Consider the following 21472-nt stretch of genomic DNA (forward strand, 5'->3'; position numbering starts at 1 on the left):
TATGGTGCCTTTTCTTTTGAAGTGTGGATGGCTCAGTTTCATGTTATTAAACTTACCTGTTCAAAGACATCCTGATGTTTTGAAATCACAGGCCCTTGAAACAAAGACTTTATCACACTCAGGTCCAGTATCTGGTCTCCAATAGCAACCCCGATGCGATGTTTAAGCTGAAGACATAAAACAAAATAATCAATGTTCCAGCTCAGATAGCATCAATGATCTTTGGTACAGCAGGCTTGTAACACCAACAAAATGTACTGTGAAAGAAAGTGTTTGCATTCATGATGAATCAGTTTTAGTATACTAAAGTTTGTTGCTCTCTGTTAATGCTTTTTTATTGGGTGTCCGAAGTCTAGCAGCTTTATTTCAGGATTCTCTGATGAGCATGCTAGTTAGACTTTAAGCTTCAGCACATAAAGGCCTCAAGGACCCTCTGTAGTCACGGCTGCCATATACACCTTAACCCACTTTGCACAAATGCCTGAGTTCTATGTGAACATAAAGTTCCCTGAAGGCATCACATTTTCAGACCGGACCAAATCAGTATGAGGTTTTATTTTGAAAATTAAAACCTTAAGTACTTAATGTGCCTTACTTTAAAACAGCATAACACATCTGTCAATCAAACGTTCATCATCATCAAACTGCTTGTAAATCCAGTATATATGAGAGAATAAACTTACATTATCAGAAGTGGAGAATATTCCATAAGGAAGGTTTTGAAAGGAGAAGTCGGACTCGGCATCCACTTTAATGAAAGACATCTCTGTGGCTGTGGTACTCCACTCTGGACTGAGAGACTGAGTTACTGAATGACTGAGCCCCTGCTGTAAGGGCTTCCAGATGTTGAACTGTGGAGAAACCCGCCTCTTTCTGATCTACCAATAGCAGGCTGCTCATAGTATCCGCCCTATTCCAGACCACTGAAGGTTAATACAAAACAGCCTGGTAAATGACTAAGCAAGTTTTTAGAAGTGTTTGGCCAAAAATAGCTTTTTTCATTACAGTTGTCACTACAAGTAAGTAAGTAAGTAAGTAAGTAAGTAAGTAAGTAAGTAAGTAAGTAAGTAAGTAAGTAAGTAAGTAAGTAAGTAAAAGTATCAATATATATACAAAAAAGGGAAAAGGGAACATTACTACATACAACAGAGACTAATATTGTTTCAGGGAAACAGAAGTTTAAAAAATAAGGGGGTATTAATGATGATTAATGATTCATGATGGTGGATAAAGCATTTAAAAGAAAAACAATCACTCAGAGTAAATAAAAATGGCCAAGTATGCAATGTTGAGTCTTGAAGAAATGTAATTTAGTATCAGGAGGATGTCAGGGCATAGGATTAAAGATTGGACCAAGCTTAATTGTTAGTGTTTGGACTCTAGGGGGATTTCTTCAGCTGCCAAATTCACACATCCTACGCTCACAACATGATCCCCATAGAGTCCGTACGCCAAAGATCTCTGTCAAGTTTCATTATTCATTCAGCTGTAACAAATAACCTTTAATCTTCAAACTGTGTCTCTCCTGATTAAAATGTAGTGGTGTACTCTTAAAGATAATGAAAACAAAAAAGTTAGTTGTTGTTTCTACCTATTTCCATTAGAGAAATATAATGAAGCAAGGCTAGTTGATGGTTCAGTATGGCTGGCATGGATCAGTTTATTTTATGCAGTCCACCTTTAAAGTTTTGGTTGCTACCTGTGATGGTCAGTAACAGTTTAGTGTCTGATAGTTCACACTCAATCCTAGACCCTGCAAAAAATCCTCCATGAAATTAGAATGCTTCCAAAGGTAAGATAGTAGTTTGCCAAAGTGGAACTCGTGGAATACATCTACAAAAACAGATCACATTGAAGAAGTCAACACTAAATAAGTGTACAATTGTTGGGAACAACAAAAAAACTGAACAGCTGTTGTAGAAAATTCTGCATCTGACATGGTCATCATTACCCATAATCATTGTGTTGTTATACATATCATATGGTGGCCTCTGTATTATGTGTGTTTTATCTGCAGAGCATGTGTCCAGACCTAAGACTGTAGAATTTATGGACATAGTATCCGTGATGTCACCCATCTGTTTTCTGAAGCCCTGTTTTGAAGCCAATCGGCGTTTGGAGCCGTATTGGAAATGTTGAACTCAACCTAACTAATGTCAAGCTAGTGTGACGTAAAGAGGCGGCTTTGAGCCTCCTAGCCAATGGCTACAGTGTTCCCGCCTGTCAATTAAGTCAGCTGTGCCTTTCATTGGAAGACTTGTAATCTTAACATCTTCAAAAGTGCAGCGTTATAAAAAAAATTCACCCTCGTACAGTGTGTGCAATTCGAGAGATGAGCTATTCAGACTACACTCATTTTTTGAACCAGGCTGTAAACATGTTTATTTCTGCTGTAAAGATCTTCTTCTTTGAATTGTGTGTATGTGGTTTCCGGTACTTCCAGAGCCAGCCTCAAGTGCACACTCAAGAAACTGCAGTTTTTAGCACTTCATCATTGGCTTCAAGTCTCCCCGCTGGCAGTTACTGCTTGGTCCAGACAGGTGTGGTGCAGATAAGGAGGAGATTGTCTTCTTTTTATTTGATTGCTTCTCTCATGTGCATACTGTAAAATGAAAGTATCCAAGTCAAGTTGTGTCATGTGTTTCCATCATGTTTACAAAGCTGCCAACTGATGTGCAATTAATCTGCGTTAATCTTATGAACCTGTTGTTATTCGTATTTTACTGTGTTATTTTGACAGCACAATGTTGGAACTTATCTCTGTGAGTGTGGTGTATATAATGAGAAGGGGCCCCCCAATCTTACCCAGGGCACTGTGACTGTCAAAGCCGGCCCTGCTTCCAAGTTCAGACTTTATTTCACCCTGTTTTCAATTAGAGAAACCAGTTGGTGCTCACTTTGTGCCTTCAGTCACTCAGTCACTCTGTAGCTTAACCAGAAACAAGATTCATAGTTTTATATCAAAAGCAAGTGTTACAAATCCATTTGGAACATGTCTTTGCATTTGTGAATATTCAAAACTGCTCCCATTATGTCTTGGACGCTTGGAAGGAAATGCATAAACATAGACAGCATTTCATGGTAGAAACATGACGTTCAGAGCAGATAACACTGTTTATATCTCCAAATCCTGGTAATATCTCTCACCGGATGCAAACCAACCAGACACTGATAGTTATTAAAAAGAAGAACGGGTGATATCGGGTCTAACCCTCATAAACTAGAATATGTTCAACAAATAGTCCAGGTACAGTTTAGAGAGTTAAGGTTAAACGAGGGGAGGAATGGATTGTTGGCCTGACCGTGACTGGGTTGAGTTAGACTGACCGGGGTGACCAAGTCCCGCCTACAGTCAGTCTAGTGGACTGATCTCTCCATTTCTTTGCGGACATTCAAACAATAGACCCCTTACCGGACGCGCCGCACCCACCTCGGGCTCGTCTGTCTCCCTTGCGTTTCTTTCTTCAGCAGGGTTAAGGTTCCTACTCTCCTCTGTAAGTATGAGTACAGCCGTGGCAGAGGGCTGCTTTCTCTCCGCGCTGCAGCCCAATTCCTCCCGCACCGCTTATGTTGTTCCATCGGACGGCCCCTCTCCTGACCCGATGGCTAGAGCCCGAAGGGTCCGGGAGCAGGTCCGCATACGGCTGGCTGAGAAGAGGTCCTCCTCCTTGCCCAGACTGAACGACTCTGTGGGATCAACAGGTGAGCCTCACTCCGTGTAACGGTCGGCTTCACGCCGTGGTGCGTGAGAATGGAGAACAGGGGATGCGTAAAAACTAATAAACGTTAAAAAAGAAAACTGCAGTCAACATAAAAACAAGTAAAGCAGGCCAGAAGTCTCTGGAAAACTAGAATCAGTCTAAGGAAACTCTCTGAAGACTGCATTTAAACAAGAAAAAACTCTGTAAAGTATCCAGACTTTATCAGAGGAGGTGATAAGACAGGGACAGGGTTGCAGTTGAACATCTTGGATGGAGGCCTACAGTGTGTTTAAAAACATGGAGACCAAACTCTCAGTCAGTAAGTCAGGACAAACTGCGCTGAGAGCACTGGCGACTATTAAACAGTTGTTTTCCTCAGTAGATAAAGCCTGCCAGGCCATTTAACGGCTCAGGATTACGCAATAAGATTTACAGGGTCCTCAGTAAAATATACACCGACAGGCCGAGTACTGTACTGTACGGACCTGACCACTCTCTGTAAACAGGCCTCAGTGTGTCTGTCAGACTGTTTCTGATTAGATTTAAGTCGACATACTTGGCAGAACTTCGCTGTTGGCAGCCAGATGTTGTTTTTTTCTGTTCATGGAGTTAATCACATCAGAGAAGGTTTCATACCAAACTCATTTTAAAGTTTCCAACTGTCAGAAACAACTACAGGCATTGTTAGAATATTATCACTCCTTTGTTCTATAACTCATTTCTTAATTCATAAAAACAGATGTGAACTTGAGTTTTTCTGCAGCTAAAATTTGACATTTGTGTTACACAGACATGCAGGAAACGGATGATGTGGGAGTTTGAAATGCTTGGCCGTCATTAGTTTTGTTTGTAAGAAACCTTCCTGTGATAACATTTGACTCACTGATGGACCAAAGCCAGACTCTTGTTAAGTGTAGGGGTGGGCTTGTTTAGCTCATGACAGGGAGGCAGTACCAGGTTCAGCTCCAGTGTTCACCCGTAAGCTTAGAGAGATAAAACATCAACAGACTAAATTGGTATAATAATCAAGTCACTAATCCTAAAAGTGAAGAGCTTTCCAGTTGATCTGCTCTGAAAATTGACCGTCTGTGTCCCTAGCCTGCGTCAATTTTTACACACACAAAAAAACATTAAACACTGAATATAGAAAACTTTGTGACTCGTCGCTGTTACAACTTGACTGAAACAAAATCATTAACAAGGTCTGAATTAGTGTTTCTAACCGTGTGACTCATAGACACATATTATGTTACCAGAACTTTCTTTTATGTCATTTCCTGTTTTTCTTCCTCCCTGTGTTAAAATAAAAACATGGCATGTTGAAAATGTTCACATTTTCCAGTCAGGACCTATGGTCAGGACTGATTTGTTGAGTCTACTGCAACAATTAAAAACTGTTATTTCTTCGTTAACAGTCACACATTACACTTTTCTTAGGTTAATACAGTGCTGAGCTGCTCAACTCTATTACACTACTCCTATCTCACTACTCTCCCTTTCTCCATCTGTCTGTCTGTCTGTCTGTCTGTCTGTCTGTCTGTCTGTCTGCCTGCCTGCCTGTCTGTCTGTCTGCTTGCTGCCTGCCTGCCTGTCTGTCTGTCTGCCTGCCTGCCTGCCTGTCTGTCTGTCTGCCTGCCTGCCTGCCTGTCTGTCTGTCTGCCTGCCTGCCTGCCTGTCTGTCTGCCTGCCTGCCTGCCTGCCTGTCTGTCTGTCTGTCTGCCTACCTACCTGCCTGCCTGCCTGCCTGCCTGCCTGCCTGCCTGCTTGCCTGCCTGTCTGCCTGTCTGTCTGTCAGTCTGTCTGGAAGGCCATGTGATCCTATATCAGGCTGCATCTTAATGATAAAACAAATCAACCATCACAATGAAGACAATTTGCCTATATGTCATATATCAGCAGTTAATGAGAACTTCACTCTCACTTCTTGCCCTCTCTTAATAGAGTTTAAGGTTTTCCTTGTCCCAGAGTGTCCTGAAGATGAGATCAGACTGAGTCCTCTCTGTAAGATTGGACTGGATCTTATCTGGTCTTGATCTAAATAATGTAACATAGAGTACGATTTAGACCTACTTTGTTTGTAAAACATCTTGAGATAACATTTGTTGTTAATTGGTTCTTTATAAATAAAGATGTTTGGATTTATACATTTACTTCTATCTCCTTCTCCTTATCTGAATACCTCAGCTGTGCAACACTGTGCTTTTTTATAATTGATAAGACTTAGAGCACTTTTAGAGATACTCATAGACACTTTCAGGAAGAGCAAAAAATAAAAATGAAATACAAAAAGCAAAGATGGGGAAGGAGCCAAGGTCACGTTTTGTAAGCTTATGTGAACGGTTCTTGAGTTGGTTTTTAAATGAGTGAAGAGAGGTAGAGTTGCAGATGTTTGGGGGGAGTTGCACAGAGTTCGGGCAGCGATGGCAAAAGCTCTGTCCGTCAAGGTCTTGGTGATAAGGGATAGGAGATTGGCATCTAATGATCTGAGGCGGCGAGATGGGGAGTGGTACTTGAGGAGGTCCGTCAGGGTGAGGTTATTGAGGGCTTTGTAGGTGATGATCAGGATCTTGAAGTGGATTCTGTGCTGTATGGAGGGCCAGTGAAGATGCTGAAGGATGGGTGTGATGTAAGCTCTGGACCGGGGGTGGGTGAGTAAACTGGCGGCTGAGCTCTTGATATGTTGTAGTTTTCGGAGGCCAGTAGAGGGTAGGGTTGCAAAATTCCGTGAATTTTCAAGTTGGAAACTTTCCATGGGAATTAACAGGAATTTATGGGAATAAACGGGAATAAAGCAGGAATTCACTAAATTGAAGGTTGGCTCTTTATAGGGAACTTAAATATAGTTGGGGAAAATATATTTGATCATAATCCTGACTAAAACAACCAGATTTCACCAAGTACAGTTGAATATCTCTGCTATTCCTCAATCACATGCACATAGCACACTGCTTACTGCAGGTCTCTTCAGACCACGCCCCCTACATGCACTGTGCATTCCTCCACATGAAGCACAGATGATTTCTAGAATCCTGCAGGCTTGAGAAGCTTGAGGGAAGATGCTTTTTGATTTGCATGTTGAATGGGACTTTGTTGGAGGGAGAGCGGCTCTTTTCATTTAACATTTTGAATGGGACTTTGTTGGGATTGCATTTTTGTTAATTTTTGAATGGGTTGGGTCGGGGGGATGAGTAATATTTAACTAAACATTCATGTTTTTGTTCTTGAAATGAAAGAATTGATTGTTCAATAAAATATTTCACACTTGATAAAGTTCTACTTACAAATCAATCTGTTTTAATTGTATTATTTTGGATGGATGTCTGCTTATAACAAAACAAATATTTATGCTCTGATTTAATACCTTTCCATTAAATTACCCTCAATTCACAGTTTATTCCCATAATTTCCCAGCTTAACTTCCCATGGAAATTTACTGGAAACTTTCCAGAAATGTTCCACCCCTTTGGAACCCTAGTAGAGGGGAGGCTGTAAAGAATGCTGTTGCAGTAGTCCAGTCTGTATGTTATGAAGGCGTGGATGAGTGTTTCTGCAACAGAGGAGGAGAGGGTGGGTCTGAGCTGTGCAGTATTGAGGGGCTGGAAGAAGGATGTTTTGGTTAGGTTTCTGATATGTTGTTTAAAGGAGAGTGGGTTACACTGTTGTTTATTTTTCTTGTTGTTTTTTATACTTCTTGTTGTCTATATTTGTTTTATTTTGATTGTATTTTATCATACCATGATGTTGTTAGAAGAGCAACTGTTTGCCCAGATTTCCCTCCCCAGGATTCCTAGATTATAATCTGATTCTTTTTCTTTCTTTCTGTCTTCTTTTTGTCTAGACAACAGTGCTTCTGAGTTTAAGAGTTCAAGCCATGTCCATGGATTCAGTTCCAGTTCCATGACACACAAACCGAGCCGTGTCATAGCTGTAAGTATACTCACTCTCAGTCCTGCATAAGTAATACATCCAAGACAACATTTTATAGAGCAGGTCATTGAAAACATTATTTTAGATTGTGGACACATTCAGTGTAGCGGAGTAGTGAGTGCCTCAGGTCACTGTACCAGTGAACTAAGTTATGACCCACTTCCTGTTGATCAAAGGTGACTGTAGAGAACATGACATTCAAACTTCAGTAAAAACCTGTCAAACAAGAAGCTCTGCAAGAATTCCTCAAGTGTTCAACATCGTCTCTGCTCATTGTTTTGTTTCTTGCTCCTCCGATGACCTTGCAGGTGCCCACAGTAAGCCATCACTCGTCTGGTTTCTCCTCTTATTCTGCTGTGGAATCCAGCTCTCATGTGAGAAATAAAGGAAGCAACGTGATCCAATGCGGCCTCCAGACATCCCAGTCCCACAGCAGTAACAGACGCTCCAAGTCGCTGTGTCAGGAGGACGAAAGGGCGTATCCTCTAACAGTGTTGGTTCCTTCAGAGACAGCCTCCTTTTCAATCACTGCAAACTCTCCTTGCCCCCAAAAGCGTTGCCTCAGTGGGACGCTGGCCAAAGAGGAGCCTGCATATCAATACATCTATAAAGGCCCCTCCCATCGCACCATCAGCCGCATTACCAATCGACAGCAGCATTGCCAACAACAGAGCTCTGCCGTTGGCCATGAGGGTTGGGTGGGGACCGGCAGGAGGGTTCCCACTGTAGGTGATGGCTGGGGGACACAGTGGCAGCAGCACGTAACAAGGGATGACCAAGTCCCCGGGACAGGGCATTACCAAGCCAGTCTGCACAGGGCCGCCTCGCTCCGAAGTGTCAGGAGTGTGGGGAAAGGATTGGATGTCTTGGATGTAGATTCGTTACAAAGCAACAATCCACTTCAAGAGTGAGGCTAAATATTCATCATATGTCTGTCTGAGTCACTACTCATCTTCATTTCTAGCTTTTTTAAATACATGAATGAAATGTTGAGTGTAATTCACTGCACATTTTTTATATAGATCTAGTATACCTAAAGCTCTCTATCTCTTTCTTTCTCTCTTTCTATATAAATATACCTGCAGCATGATCCAGGGTCTTGACATGGCTACAGCTGTCAGATATCTCTCTGAGTCAGATCCTGCTTTGCAGGTCGTTGGAGGTGCATACATACAACACCACTGTTACCACAGCAGCAATGCTAAAAACCAGGTAACTAGAGCTTCAAATAATGAACCACGGGCATTTCATCTCTGTATATGAGTATATTCAGTGTGTGTTGTGTCTCTCAGGTCCGTGCTCTGCATGGTATTCCAGCTCTGGTTCAGCTATTCTCTAGTGACAACCAAGAAGTCCAGCGTTACGCCACAGGTGCCATGCAGAACCTCATCTACGAGAACACTGACAACAAGACAGCACTTGTCAACGCAGGGGGTGTGATGCAACTTGTTAACATCCTAAATCAAACTGATGAGGAACTAAGAAAGACCGTCACAGGTAGTCAAAGTCTTACATCCAAAACAGCTTTAACCTTGTTAATTCCAGGTTATAACTGAATAATACAACTCACTTTGAATCACTCATTTATAGTTTTCTACACATTTGGTTTCATGGACTGACATATCAGAATAACATTTATTGTGGCTGCAGGTGTGCTGTGGAATCTGTCCTCCAAAGATAATTTAAAGGAGAAGCTGTCCAATGAAGCTTTGACAGAGCTGACAGAGCAAGTACTGATCCCTCTGTGCCGCAGCATCCCACTGAGCCCACCTGAGAGAGACATCTTCAACAACACCACTGGCTGCCTTAGGTATGTCCATACAGGACCCTTCTGGACTTACTGCAAGCTGTGTAAAATTGGTTATTCTATTATGGGGTTGGTCAAATTTACCTCTAACATGTAATTTAGTATCTGCTGGGTCTTAGCAAGTCCTGCTATATGGACAATGTATTACTTTCTTTGGATCTCTTCATAAGAAACAGAAAATGTGGTGAGATTAAACCTTTCAAACCTTATAATTTATTTCACATATAGTTGTTATCAGTGTAATTAGCTGGTTAAAGTGCAGCTCTTAATGTTAAATAATACTATAATCTATCATTGAGAAGTGGAGCAAACAGATACAAACAGTCCAGCATTAAACCTTTTTCAGACCTGTATGAGTGCTCGAAAGTCAGCCTTTCATTATATTCCTTCTTTAGACACAGATCTTTGTTCTTCACACACTTTTTTAATCCCAGCTCATCACATACCACCTTTTTAAAAACAACTTGTGTTTCTGGTCTGTTTGGAGGTTCAGTTTCAGTTTTAGGGTCTGTCTATTCTTGTTTCTGTGAAGAGACCTCTGTGATAGTTGCTCTCATGTAACCTTGGCTATCGCTCCTCCGTTTCCCTCCTCTCTCCCCGATCCTCTCCCCACTGAGCCGCAATAGGGGCCATGGGACGCTCCTTAACATGCTGGTTCTGTAACTATTTCCAACTTAACTGAGGGCAGAGGAGACATCATTATGAAGAACTGAGACACAGGGATCAGACAGAGATGTCTCTCCCTTTCTCCTCCCGTTCTCCTGTTTCTGCCATGTCTCTTTTGTAAGCTCCTACTCCAACCTCTCCCTCTCCCTCACCTGCACAGAGATAGCCAAATTCCTGAGTTAAGGCCTCAGTTAGGGGTTGGAAATGTTTCCACTGTGGTCTGGGATGATTCTCAGTTTACAATGTCTGGGTCGAATTCCTTTTCAGTTTCGTTAAAACTCTGCGGACGTGCGCTCTGCCCGTCTGTGCTTCTGGAGAGTAAGTATGACAAAGTATGAGATTTCCCAGAAACATTAGTTGTTTCCTGCCCATGAAGTTCAGCTGAATTTATGTGCTGCAACTTTATTCATTTAAGTTTGTAATGGGCGGCTGTGGCTTGGTGCTAGGGTCAGTTGTTTCTCAATTTCAAAGATGGTGGTTAAATACCTGCTCCCACAGTCTACATGCCAAATGTCCTTAGACAAGACACTAAACCTCAAACTGCTTCCTGTGGCATTGCTAGCAATATTTGAATGCATGAGAAAGGGATCAGTTAACACATGGAATCAAGACGACCTCATGAAGTTACGGTCTTTGCAGAAAGAGCTTTATTACTTTGATTTTTAAGCCCCAGAACAATGTTGGTTTGTTTTTGTGTACAGAAACTTAAGCTCAGTGAACGAAAGGACGAGACAGAAGATGAGAGATATGCTCGGCCTGGTGGAGTCCCTGGTGTGCTACATCCAACAAGAGGAGAGGGCGGATGACAAGGTAACTCTACCTGCACTATCACAGAGTGTGACAGCAGCTATGCATTGACAGCAGCTATGCATTGACAGCAGCTATTAGCTTCACCTAAAAATAGTTAGAAACAGTCAAACATAGAAAAATACTATCAGGCATTTTTGAGATTTAACAATATAATTTGAACGTGGATGTCATGCTTATGCTTTTCTGTATTGTTCCATTTTAACAAACAACAGTATTTTAAAAAAGATCCCAAAAACATCATACTCTGGCTCAGCAGTAGGAAAACTAAAGCTAACGTGATACCAGGCAAGACTGATGAAAGTAATCAGGAAGAAGAAGAAGTAAAGAGGGAAGTAAATCTTAAAGCCATTCCAGATCTAAAGACTGACTTTTTAGGTTTATTGGACAGAATGCTGGACACAACTGAAGGAGTGAGGAAGGATAAAGGAGAGTGTACACAAACGTAGAGGTCTGAATCTGGATGATGAAGGCAGAGCTGGAAGACAAAGTGACAGAGTTGGCAAGGTCAAACATTCAAACATCCACAGGGGGCAGAAGGGGATGACTCATTCTGTTTTCTTAAGAACTGGATACAGGCGACACTGGGCCTCACGTAATGAAAGCATAAGCTAATACTGGAAAGAGCCCAAAGAAGGAAACCAGGTACCACAGAGAACGATGATTTTGGAATTTCTAAACAACAGGCTCAAGGTGGTTGTGTTAAGAGCAGTCACAGCCACATCCAGACCTGGCAGAAAAAGTGCACAAAAAGCAGAAGGGATGCCTCTGTGAGACAGAAGCTCTGCAGCATGGGAATATAACATAACATGCTCATTCGTCCCCATCTTTGGGAAGCCATTCTTGTTCCTCTTTTCATCTATTGAAGCGGACAGACTCAACACAACGTCCTACCAAGCCGTGGGCACAGGGGTGAAGAGCGGTGTGAGCTCCAGTGATGCTGGCTGCCTTTATCCCTACAATATATTCTGAACCAAAAACAAAGACATGCTTTGTTGCCGGTACTCATGTTACATAAATGTCAGCAAACTTCAAGAGGTGTTAATGTTTTCGGGGTTAGGGTTACCGCTTTCTGTACAGCTGTCCACTAACACCATCTTGTCACACCCCATGTGACTCCTCCATCTCTGTCTTTATGTTCAGGGTTTGGAGAATTCATTGTGTGTGATGAGGAATCTGTCCTACCAGCTATACATGGAGCTTCCTACTTCAGTCCGACTTCGTCTGGAAGGTCCAAAGACAGCCTCCGGCTCCAGGGGCAGCGATGCCATTGGCTGCTTCTCTCTGTATAGCAAAAAGAAAAATGAGGTAAATTTCATCACACTCACTCCTCCTTTTTTATACCTGTGACCACACACAGTTTAAATCATCATGATCAGTGACTTTTCAGAGTAAGACAGACACTCATTCAAGACAAGGGAGCTCAGGGACTCCAGAAAGGTCTATGGTTATTAACTTTAATGGGACAGGGAGAGTTAAAGTAAGTGATTGGGGGAGAGTGGGGGAGATAGGATCCCAGTGTGTCAGTGTGCCAATTCCCCCGGCAGTCTAAGCCTATAGCAGCATAACTAAGAGCTGGTCCAAGCCTGATCCAGCTCTAACTATAAGCTTTATCAAAAAGGAAAGTTTGAAGTCTACTCTTAAAAGTAGAGAGGGTGTCTGCCTCCCAGACCCTGACTGGTAAATGATTCCAATGGAGAAGGGCCTGGTAACTAAAGGTCCTACCTCCCATACAGCAGCTGGATCACATGGCTGTAGTCTTTATGCCGCTGTGTGAGCAACAGACATGAACATTTTTTGTTAAGATCTGTGGGAACAGTTGTCAGGGACAAAATGAGGATGAAAAAACTCCTCTCTTGGTTGTGTGGGAGTGTGTCTGTGTGTATGTGTGTATGATGGAGAGCTTGATGTTGACCTCAGGCTGGAATTTTTGGACCATGCAGGGCTGAGGCATTTGTGGAGATAATGGTGAGTGTTGTCCTGTCTTCTGGCACCCTTGAGGGGCCCCATACTGAAAGGAGTTTCATGATTTAAGGAGACAAGGGAAACAAAAGCTCTCCATCTTTTTTTGCCTGCATCAGCAGGTAATATTTCTTCATGAGAAGAAGTGCTGCTGCGTGTCTCTGGATGTGGGACGAGCAGAGGGATTCATGTTGTGATCTTAAATGCCAATCTTACTATCTCAATTATGAGCTCTTTAAATAGAAATAAAGCACCCTGTGAAAGATTTGAGACTTCAGACAGGTTTCAGTTGGTCTATGACACCAAGATATTACCATGCCATCATAGGTGCTGGATGCTGTGAGGTTGAAAATAGCACTCACCCTAACCCTCACCTAGACGCTTTGCCCCATGTGTAAGAAAGGCCTTTGATTCCATCTGCCCCTTGGCTCTGCTCTATCTTACACTTTACGATTTCAGTCAGCAGAACCATAGCACAGTCCAAAGCAGCTGGATTCATGAGATCATGGGAAAGAACTGCAAGATCATGCAGGAAATTGCAAGATCAGGTGATGACGACATAAAAAAATAAACAGCAGGTTACTTTGGTTTCCTGAGCATGATCTCTGTTCATTTGGACATTAATCCAGGGTTGTTCTGCTTCTACTCCGGGTGAGTCGGCTACATGAAGAAAAGTTTTCTTTCTTCTTTTGGTTTGGTGTCTTCAATGTGCTGTAATAATAACTTTGAACATACAACTACCCTTTGTGCTGAAGCTACAGAGGAGATGCCCAGAAGTCAAGTTGTAAATGAAGTGGATCAAAGCTTTGTGGCTGTCTTGTTGTTGAAAATACTGCCTACATCATCAATAATTATATCACATCCATATTTTAAGTACACTACCTGTTAGCAGGAGGAGATCACTTGTGTTTCTACTGCTACTTGATTTAGCAAAGGGGAGTAGCTCAATTGAGGAGCCTGTTTTGGTGCATCACCTCAACCAATGATTGAAACAATAAGAGGATTTCTATGATCTGTGGCTGAACTGAGGTTGGAGAGCCGACACCCTGGTCAGTATTTATCAGGTGTCTCACTATGACAAATGGCAGGGTGGAGAAATGTAAAAACATCTTGGAACTAACAGAAATCTTAGTTAATTGTAAAGAACTCTGTATGTTAGTCTCTTAAGGGGCTGAGGCCTCTCTACAGGTTTCTTCCCAAAACCGCCTCTGCTACAAACACAACATCCAGTTGACATCAGTGTTGATGTGATATCCTGAATAATATCATGAGTTAGGATTAAGGCATCACAACACTGTTGCTGGGGGTTCTTACATTTCCACATAACAAATGTCTTATACTGGGCGGGGTCAGAGTCCAGAGCTGGTTTTTACTTCCAGTCTATGGGTCCTTGCCTCAAGTTGTAGCCTTTTGTGTGTAAGTGATGATGCAATGGAAATATGTGACATGTATAGAAATATAAGGGGAATCAATATGAATCTATTAAAATGAATAATACTTTTTACACATTTTCTAAAATGTCTCTCTCTCTTTGTTCTTTCATAACAGCACAATCAGAGTCTGTCCGTCCTGTCGGAGGTGTCTCGGCAGCCTAATGGGTCCGAGTGGCTGTGGCACCCTAAGGTCGTTGGGCTGTACAAGCTGGTTCTGCAGAACGGCTACAGTAACTCGGTTATCCGTGAGGCTGCCATAGGAGCCCTTCAAAACATCACAGCGGGAGAGTCCCGGGTATGATTTCACAGACTATAGAAATATTCTCTATGCAGACATGTTCGTATTCTCATTACATTATACCTGCTTTTTTCATGTTCTCTGTCTTCTCCAGTGGTGCTCAGTGCTGAGCTGTGTGGTGATAGACCAGGAGAAGATGATGCCCATTCTGTTGGACCTGTTGGACACGCACAGTGACAGTGAGCTGAGGCCTCTGACTGGCCTGCTGAGAAATCTGGTCAGGAACTACTCCAACAAAGACCACATGGGTATGAGTCCAAGAGCGGGTGTTGAAGGTGTTGTGTGTAAAACATTTAGACTCAAGCTAAAGTGTGAAGCAAGTACATTAGTACTAATAATAAGTACTCAAGTGCACAAGTGATTATTTGCAAACCAAACAGCAGTTAGACCTTTCCAAAGCTTACATTAAAGGTGATTTAAAAACAGGTTGAAAAACAACCTTCCTCTCTCTTCGTCCTCTCAGCCAGGGTCATGGTGAACATTCTGGTTTCCAAGCTGCCCAGTGACGGCCTCCAGAAAAAGCCATCCAGCGAGGTGGTGGTCAACATCTGTGGAACCCTGAATCACCTCGTCACCGTCAGCTCCTTGGCAGCCCACGAAATCTCACACTTCGACGGCCTGCCAAAACTAGTGGGCATCAAGACGTCCCATGATAATAGGTAGGACCCTCAAATATCCAAGCAGTGCAGCAGCTCCGTCAGTGATCCAGGACCTATGAAACCCTATGAATTGATTCTTACATTTGAACCTATTCTTTTATGCTTCTTATAATTTAAATATCCTACTGTGTTTTATTCACAGCAGAAGTGAGCTGACAGAAACACTGTTTCATGGTCATGACTACAGCGTTTCTGCTGTCCCCTCTGGCTGTTGACCAAACAGAAGTGTCAGCTTTTTATTATTTGGGGCCATTTTGCAGTTTTAATCAAAGAGCTGCTCGACACTGCTGATGCACTTTATTTCCTCCTTGTAAGTTGTCCTTGTCTCAATATGTCTCTCGCTGTGTCTTGATTTAGTTACGGGAGTCTGAAATCTGCCAGGGCAGCTTCCACTGTCCTCTGCAACATGTTCCAGTACAGCAAACTGCACAAAGACTACAGACTGGTGAGCCTGACACATACTGATACCAACACACCAAAGACTTCATCAGTAACATATTGTATGTCTTACAGTGGTGGCTAAAATGATTAGAACACCTGATAGATCTGAATATATTGACTGATTGATACATAATTTCATTTGATAATGTTCATGAGACATGCAGCTGGTTGCTCTGAGCACAACAAATATAAGATAAAGGGAGTCGTAGTGTTTTTATCCACTTTAACTTTAATATTTGGTATGTCCACCTTTTGCAGCAATTACAGCAGCACATCTCTCTGGCATAATATCACTATATTTCCTGAGAACTTCAACACTTATGTCATCCCATGCCTTCTGCAACTCAAGCTAAAGGCTTTCCTCTGAATGTACAATAGATCTGTCCAGTTTATTCTCCAACTCGCCCCAAATTTGCTAGATTGGGTTAAGGTCCAGACTCTGAGCAGTCCAGTCCTTCATTTTCAATGTTCCAGCAGATCCCCTCTGTCACAGGTAGTTCTGGCAATAGTTTGAAGAGTGTTGAAGGTCATTTTCCTCTTGAAGAATAAATCTTGGCCCAATAAGACGACTCCCAGATGGTACTCTGTGCCTCACCAGAATGTTGCGGTATACTTTCTTATCCATGATGCCATCAATTTCCACCAAGTCACCTGTTCCTGAGGCTGACATTTTGAGATGCTTCACTGGTCTTTCTGAAAGTTTCTTTTTTCTACCTCTCCCCTTTTTCTTCCGGTGTGACTTAGTGGCATCATGGCGGTCTAAAGTCTTCTTTACGTTGCTTTCACTGCATCTCAGGTCCCTGTCTATGTGGCAGTAACATCCATAAAGGGCCTTTATTCCAACCCGTTGCTCACTCGTTAGCTTCTTCTTCACCTTAGCCATGTTCAGAGAGCAACATGTATTCAAGACTTCTTCTAGAGGCTCTGAATGTATACCTGGTGGTGTGGCCTCAGTGACAAAACCCTGATGTTACCAAGCACTTAATGAGCAGGATAGGCCCTCTACATTCAAAAGAATCACACAGCTGTGTCCTAAGACTCGTACATCCCCACCAATTTAACCACGATCACACCTGACAATAATTACACAGGTACGCTGGCTTCTTCTGTGAGGGAACATGATTGTGTGACATTGACAGTGAAATAGGCCTAGCTTGTTTTTATAAGGAAAATAACCTAAATCTCCCTATCATGGATCTGTTGTATGGTTAATAGAGCAAGATGATGACTGTAGATATGTCATTCATTTTATGAGTATTTTAATGGCCAGTTCAACAAAAACAACTGAAAACTTTCAGGGTTCAGTGTTCTACTAATTTTGGCCACCACTGTATATACACTACGTATATATGTTGCTTAGCGGTAGTGATGTTACGAGATGTGCCGAGGCTTCGAAGCGTGTGTCGAGTAATGGAGGGGGCGTTTCCGTGAAGCGTGTATCGAGGCTTGCTTCATTGAGGGGAGGGGCCGAAAATGATGACGTCCGAAGCCTCGCTGCCCGGCTGTACCATGTGACTGCTTCGGCAAGTGGTTCAGATTTTGCTGCGAGGTTTGACAGCAATATAAACCCCTCAGGCTCCGTTCAAAATGTGGGTGTTTGATGGAGAGTTGCGGTCTGTTCAGACTTCGGATAGAGTTTTGATAGTTTGGACACTAGAGTTTGGACAGCGTTTATATAGTTTGGAGAGTTTAGAGAGAGAGAGAGATGGGTTTAAGATTTAGGAGTGAGAGGAGGACAGGTAAGACGGAGCCAGCTAGAAAGAGGGGAGTTAGGTGCGGACCTGTTGCGACTCTGGTGCGGTCTTGGCCTAATGGTTAAGTTGCACGCCTATGATATAATTGGCCTGGGTTCTAGCCCAGCCTGCAGCTTTTTAATCACATTTTTCCCCCACTCTCTCCCAGTTTCTACACTGTCCTCTCCTCTATAAATAAAAGGAGTCAAAGCCCAAAAAATATAACTTAAAAAAGAAAGAAAGAGGAGGATTTCCCCTGTGTGGCAACATTTTGATTTAATAACTCCTAACTCCTAATAACACAAGCATATTCAGTGCCCTCTTCCTAGTTCCACAATCACTTTCACTGTCCTCTGTCTGCTTAAGCCAATTCCATTTTCCTAAAGTGACAGAAAATATAATTACACAACCTGCCATATCATATGATAATACCATTTTGGGAAAATGTACACACACAGAATACATTCAAAAATATTTTATCATACACATATATGATAATTTATGTACAGAAATTATTTGGTCATACATTTTTTTGTAATTCATAGTCGTTCCCATAACAGACACAAAAATTCAATGCACCATACATTATGTGGTTAAGATCCAGCTGCTTGTAATGATAAACCTGGCCAGTAGGTGGTTTCGTGTGCACATGAAGCTTCGAGTAATGAACCCTTTCTCGAACCAATTGGCTCAAGTGGTTCGAAGCCTCATGAGGCTTCATCTCACCATCACTACTTAGCGGTTTCCACTCATCTATTACTGTGGACTGGGCTGAGTCAGTAAAATGACAGTTAGGCAAAGGTAATTTGATCATGGTGTGTTCACATGTTACGTAAAGAAAAAGAAAATGTAGTTTTAATAATACATTTGTACATTTGCTTTTCCAAAGCAATGTGAACTAGATCTTACATATTAGAGTTACAACGTGTTTGACTCCCTAACATGAGCTCTCATAGGCCCAAAATACATCATGAAAACAGATTGTTTCAAAGAAAATATTTAAATCAAAAGACAGTAACCTGTTTTCTGATCACTATGTTAAGACATGTCTCACCAAACAATAGAGAAGTATCAACAGTCCACTCCATAAAGATCGTTTAGGATTCTCCATAATGGTGTCAACTCAATATATTGATAAGGATTAATGATATCCATCACTCGTCATAAGTGTGTTTGGAAGTAAGTCTGTACACTCAGGGAACAAAGCAAGATGTTGTGTTAAGGGGTTTATGAAGTGCTTCCATAACATCACATCTGACCTGAACAAAGACAAGTAGCAGGTAATGCATAGAGTCATTTTACAACAAGCCACAAATACAACTGTAACATATTAATGTCTCATAAAGGCAATATACTTAAATTGTTAGTTGGCAGTATGATTATTTTATGTGTGCTCCTGATGGATGTGAGTCCTCTTGAATCAAAACAAGGATGAAGCCTCAGATACTAAAGACGATGAAAAGAAGTAACAACACATCTGACTGGAACGTGTTAATTAGCCCTCCAGCTTTAAGGAGTAATGAGCCTCTTTCTTAGCAACACTGGGAGACAGGTGTGTGGTGGATGATGGGTGGAAGTATAAGTATAAGAGAGTAAATGTCAAGATTCCTTTACTTTGTTTGACTGTGTTATTATTACTTTGTTTGACTGTGTTATTATTACTTTGTTTGACTGTGTTATTATTACTTTGTTTGACTGTGTTATTATTACTTTGTTTGACTGTGTTATTATGCTATTATGTTTTTCAGAAAGGATTCAGCAGACGAGACCTCACAGATGTCACCCTCTGAGTAACCGCCTGTTGTCTATACAGTACATGACCCATTGACCTTGGGGCCATGGTTACTGTTAAGGTGGAGAAGTAACGAAGGCTTAAGATGAGCAGATTATCTAACGTTGATGGACGATGGATTGGAGCTAACAAAACAATAGAGTGATAGTCGGTCCTCTGACATTTAATGTGGTCTGTGCTTCACTTAGTTTTTATTGGTTAACTTAAAGTTAACATCCACAGACCTGTGTATTTGTAACTTACTAATATGAATGGACTTCATGTCACAGCTCCTTACCTGAGTTGACTCTATGTTTAGATAAAAGTAAGAAATCAAATAAACACTCAGTCCTGCTATGAAGGGAAGCCAGAGGCAGGTGTGCATGGTAACATTAAAACTAAAGACCTGGATACTCTGTATCAGTCAGGTTGATGTACTAACATAATTCATTCACAATCATAGCGCAAAGAAAATGTCAAAAGTATTATAAACACCCCAAAAAGTATAGCTCAACATGTGTCTGTAGCCTCAAACATCTGCAACTTACAAACTAATGAATGGAAATGAAAAGCTTGTTGCTGTTTTGTTTAAAGGTCCCGCATAATGAGAAACCCATTTTCCTTGCCTTCATATTCACACTGTATTCATCCTTCAGCAGAGCAACCCTAAGAATGTGAAGAAGAAAAAGCCTCTGCACTGTTTTTGTCGCCCATCTTCTTGGAAAACGGGGCGATTTGAATTTGCTCCTGTGGTGATGTCATAACAGGAGTGATTTGCATAACACAGTATTCAACTTCCTCCTATGCTATTGGGGATTAGCTTGGATGTTGCAGAGTGAAAATGACAAAAGATCAGAGCAACGTACAACAACTACTCTCGTTTGTTACAAAAATGAACACAAATGCCTTTATTCTGTCTCAGCACTAGAGGACCAAAGAAAACGGGATAGTTCTTTATTTTAACAACAACGTCCCGGCTACAGTTAGTGCTAATTTGTTTATTTATAAACAGCACTTCATCTCAGACTGTTTCAACGACAGAGGCTGACTGCATAAAGTTACACACGACAGGCAAGACCGTAGGAATAACACTCAAATGTTAACGTACCACTCAGAGACATGCTACTGGAACTGTGGCTGCAACACTTCACCTGAACATGGTGGAATTAGCAACGTGTGAGCAACCGCAAACATAAAGAAGTCTGCCATCAACAGATTGTCAGATTTTAGAGACTGCACCTCGCACACTCGCTAGTTACAGCGGCAAGGAAAAATGTCCTTTAACAGGCAGAACCAGACTCATGCTGGACAGCCATCTGCTTCGATCGAGCTGGGGTTGGAAAGAGGGATAGAGGAAAGTAAAAAGAGAGAGAGAGAGAGAGCGAGAGAGCGAGCAAGCGATAGAAAAAAATAATGCTGAGAGTCAATGCTCAGATTAAGACATGTATCAGTTTCTCATCACTAGTATTGCTTTAGATCTGACTGTTTATTCCCTGAAACTAGGTTTTTGCTCTGATTTATCCGTGTGGCGTGTATGACAGTTTTAGACTGAATGTTTCAGCTGCAGCCCAGATGGAAACTAACTGAGCAGTATTTGAAAAAAGGATTCAAAGTGACAACCTTGCATAGTTTTATATCAAAAAGTGCAGAAGCTTAAAGGCTTTAATGTTCATCTGTTGCAGTCTCTGTTGAAGTATGATGTCATGAAAGCACAGTTTTATTTTATTAACTTTTATTAATATTTTTAACATATATATCATACATAAAATCTACCAGGTCTCTATTCCTGTCCACTCAGATCCCTGCATGGATGAAGGGGTCAGAAACTAAGAAGCTGCAGATCCTCCACAGAGGCTGAAACTGTGATGTGTTTTGCCACTAAACCTTGCTTGTAAGATAACAAGGACATGTAAACAGCAAACAATTCCATCATATGGGACCTTTAAGTTTTCTGTGTTTTCAAACCATTTTGTGTAAAATAAAGAAATAAAAATAAAGATGTTTTAGTTTCATTAACAGGAAACAACCCAACTGTGTCAGTGTCTGTTGTTTGTGATAAGAAAATGGAGATATGACTGGCTCACGTGCCCTCACATTTGTAAACCATACCTGCTCGCTAACATATTGGTCATTGGTTGATGTATTTCATTCAACAGATTATTGACCCAATAGAAGAAGCAACTGCTGAGTTTCACTCACATGCTGTCTCCATCAGAACAGACATGGTCTCTGAAGTACTAACAGGCCTTGGTACTGCTCTCCTTGAA

The 21472-nt window shown here is 41.7% G+C and overlaps 2 protein-coding genes across 6 annotated transcripts in view; one reads left to right on the forward strand and one right to left on the reverse strand.

The window, feature by feature from the left end:
• fah (fumarylacetoacetate hydrolase (fumarylacetoacetase)) overlaps window positions 1–4074 on the reverse strand; it is a 20269-nt gene extending 16195 nt beyond the window's left edge. The window contains exons 1-3 of one of the 5 annotated variants that reach the window (XM_034680576.1): window positions 3431–4074; window positions 684–800; window positions 57–167 (exon numbers count right to left, since the gene is read on the reverse strand). In XM_034680576.1, coding sequence (XP_034536467.1) covers window positions 57–167; window positions 684–764 — 192 coding nt within the window. In that variant the 5' untranslated portion in view covers window positions 765–800; window positions 3431–4074. Of the gene's footprint in view, window positions 1–56; window positions 168–683; window positions 924–3412 lie in introns of all 5 variants that reach the window. The other 4 variants (XM_034680575.1, XM_034680574.1, XM_034680577.1 and 1 more) reach the window with 4 other exon arrangements.
• On the forward strand, window positions 3271–21233 carry LOC117810648 (plakophilin-3-like). The gene is made up of 13 exons (XM_034680573.1): window positions 3271–3702; window positions 7540–7628; window positions 7937–8535; window positions 8714–8840; window positions 8921–9125; window positions 9279–9438; window positions 10803–10911; window positions 12052–12216; window positions 14419–14598; window positions 14696–14849; window positions 15065–15260; window positions 15618–15705; window positions 19183–21233. Exons 1-13 carry the CDS (start codon window positions 3501–3503, stop codon window positions 19222–19224), a joined length of 2316 nt encoding a protein of 771 aa, XP_034536464.1. The 5' UTR covers window positions 3271–3500; the 3' UTR covers window positions 19225–21233.
• Window positions 21234–21472: the final 239 nt, after the last annotated feature.

Source organism: Notolabrus celidotus, chromosome 3, assembly GCF_009762535.1.
Source record: "Notolabrus celidotus isolate fNotCel1 chromosome 3, fNotCel1.pri, whole genome shotgun sequence".
NCBI lineage: Eukaryota > Metazoa > Chordata > Actinopteri > Labriformes > Labridae > Notolabrus > Notolabrus celidotus.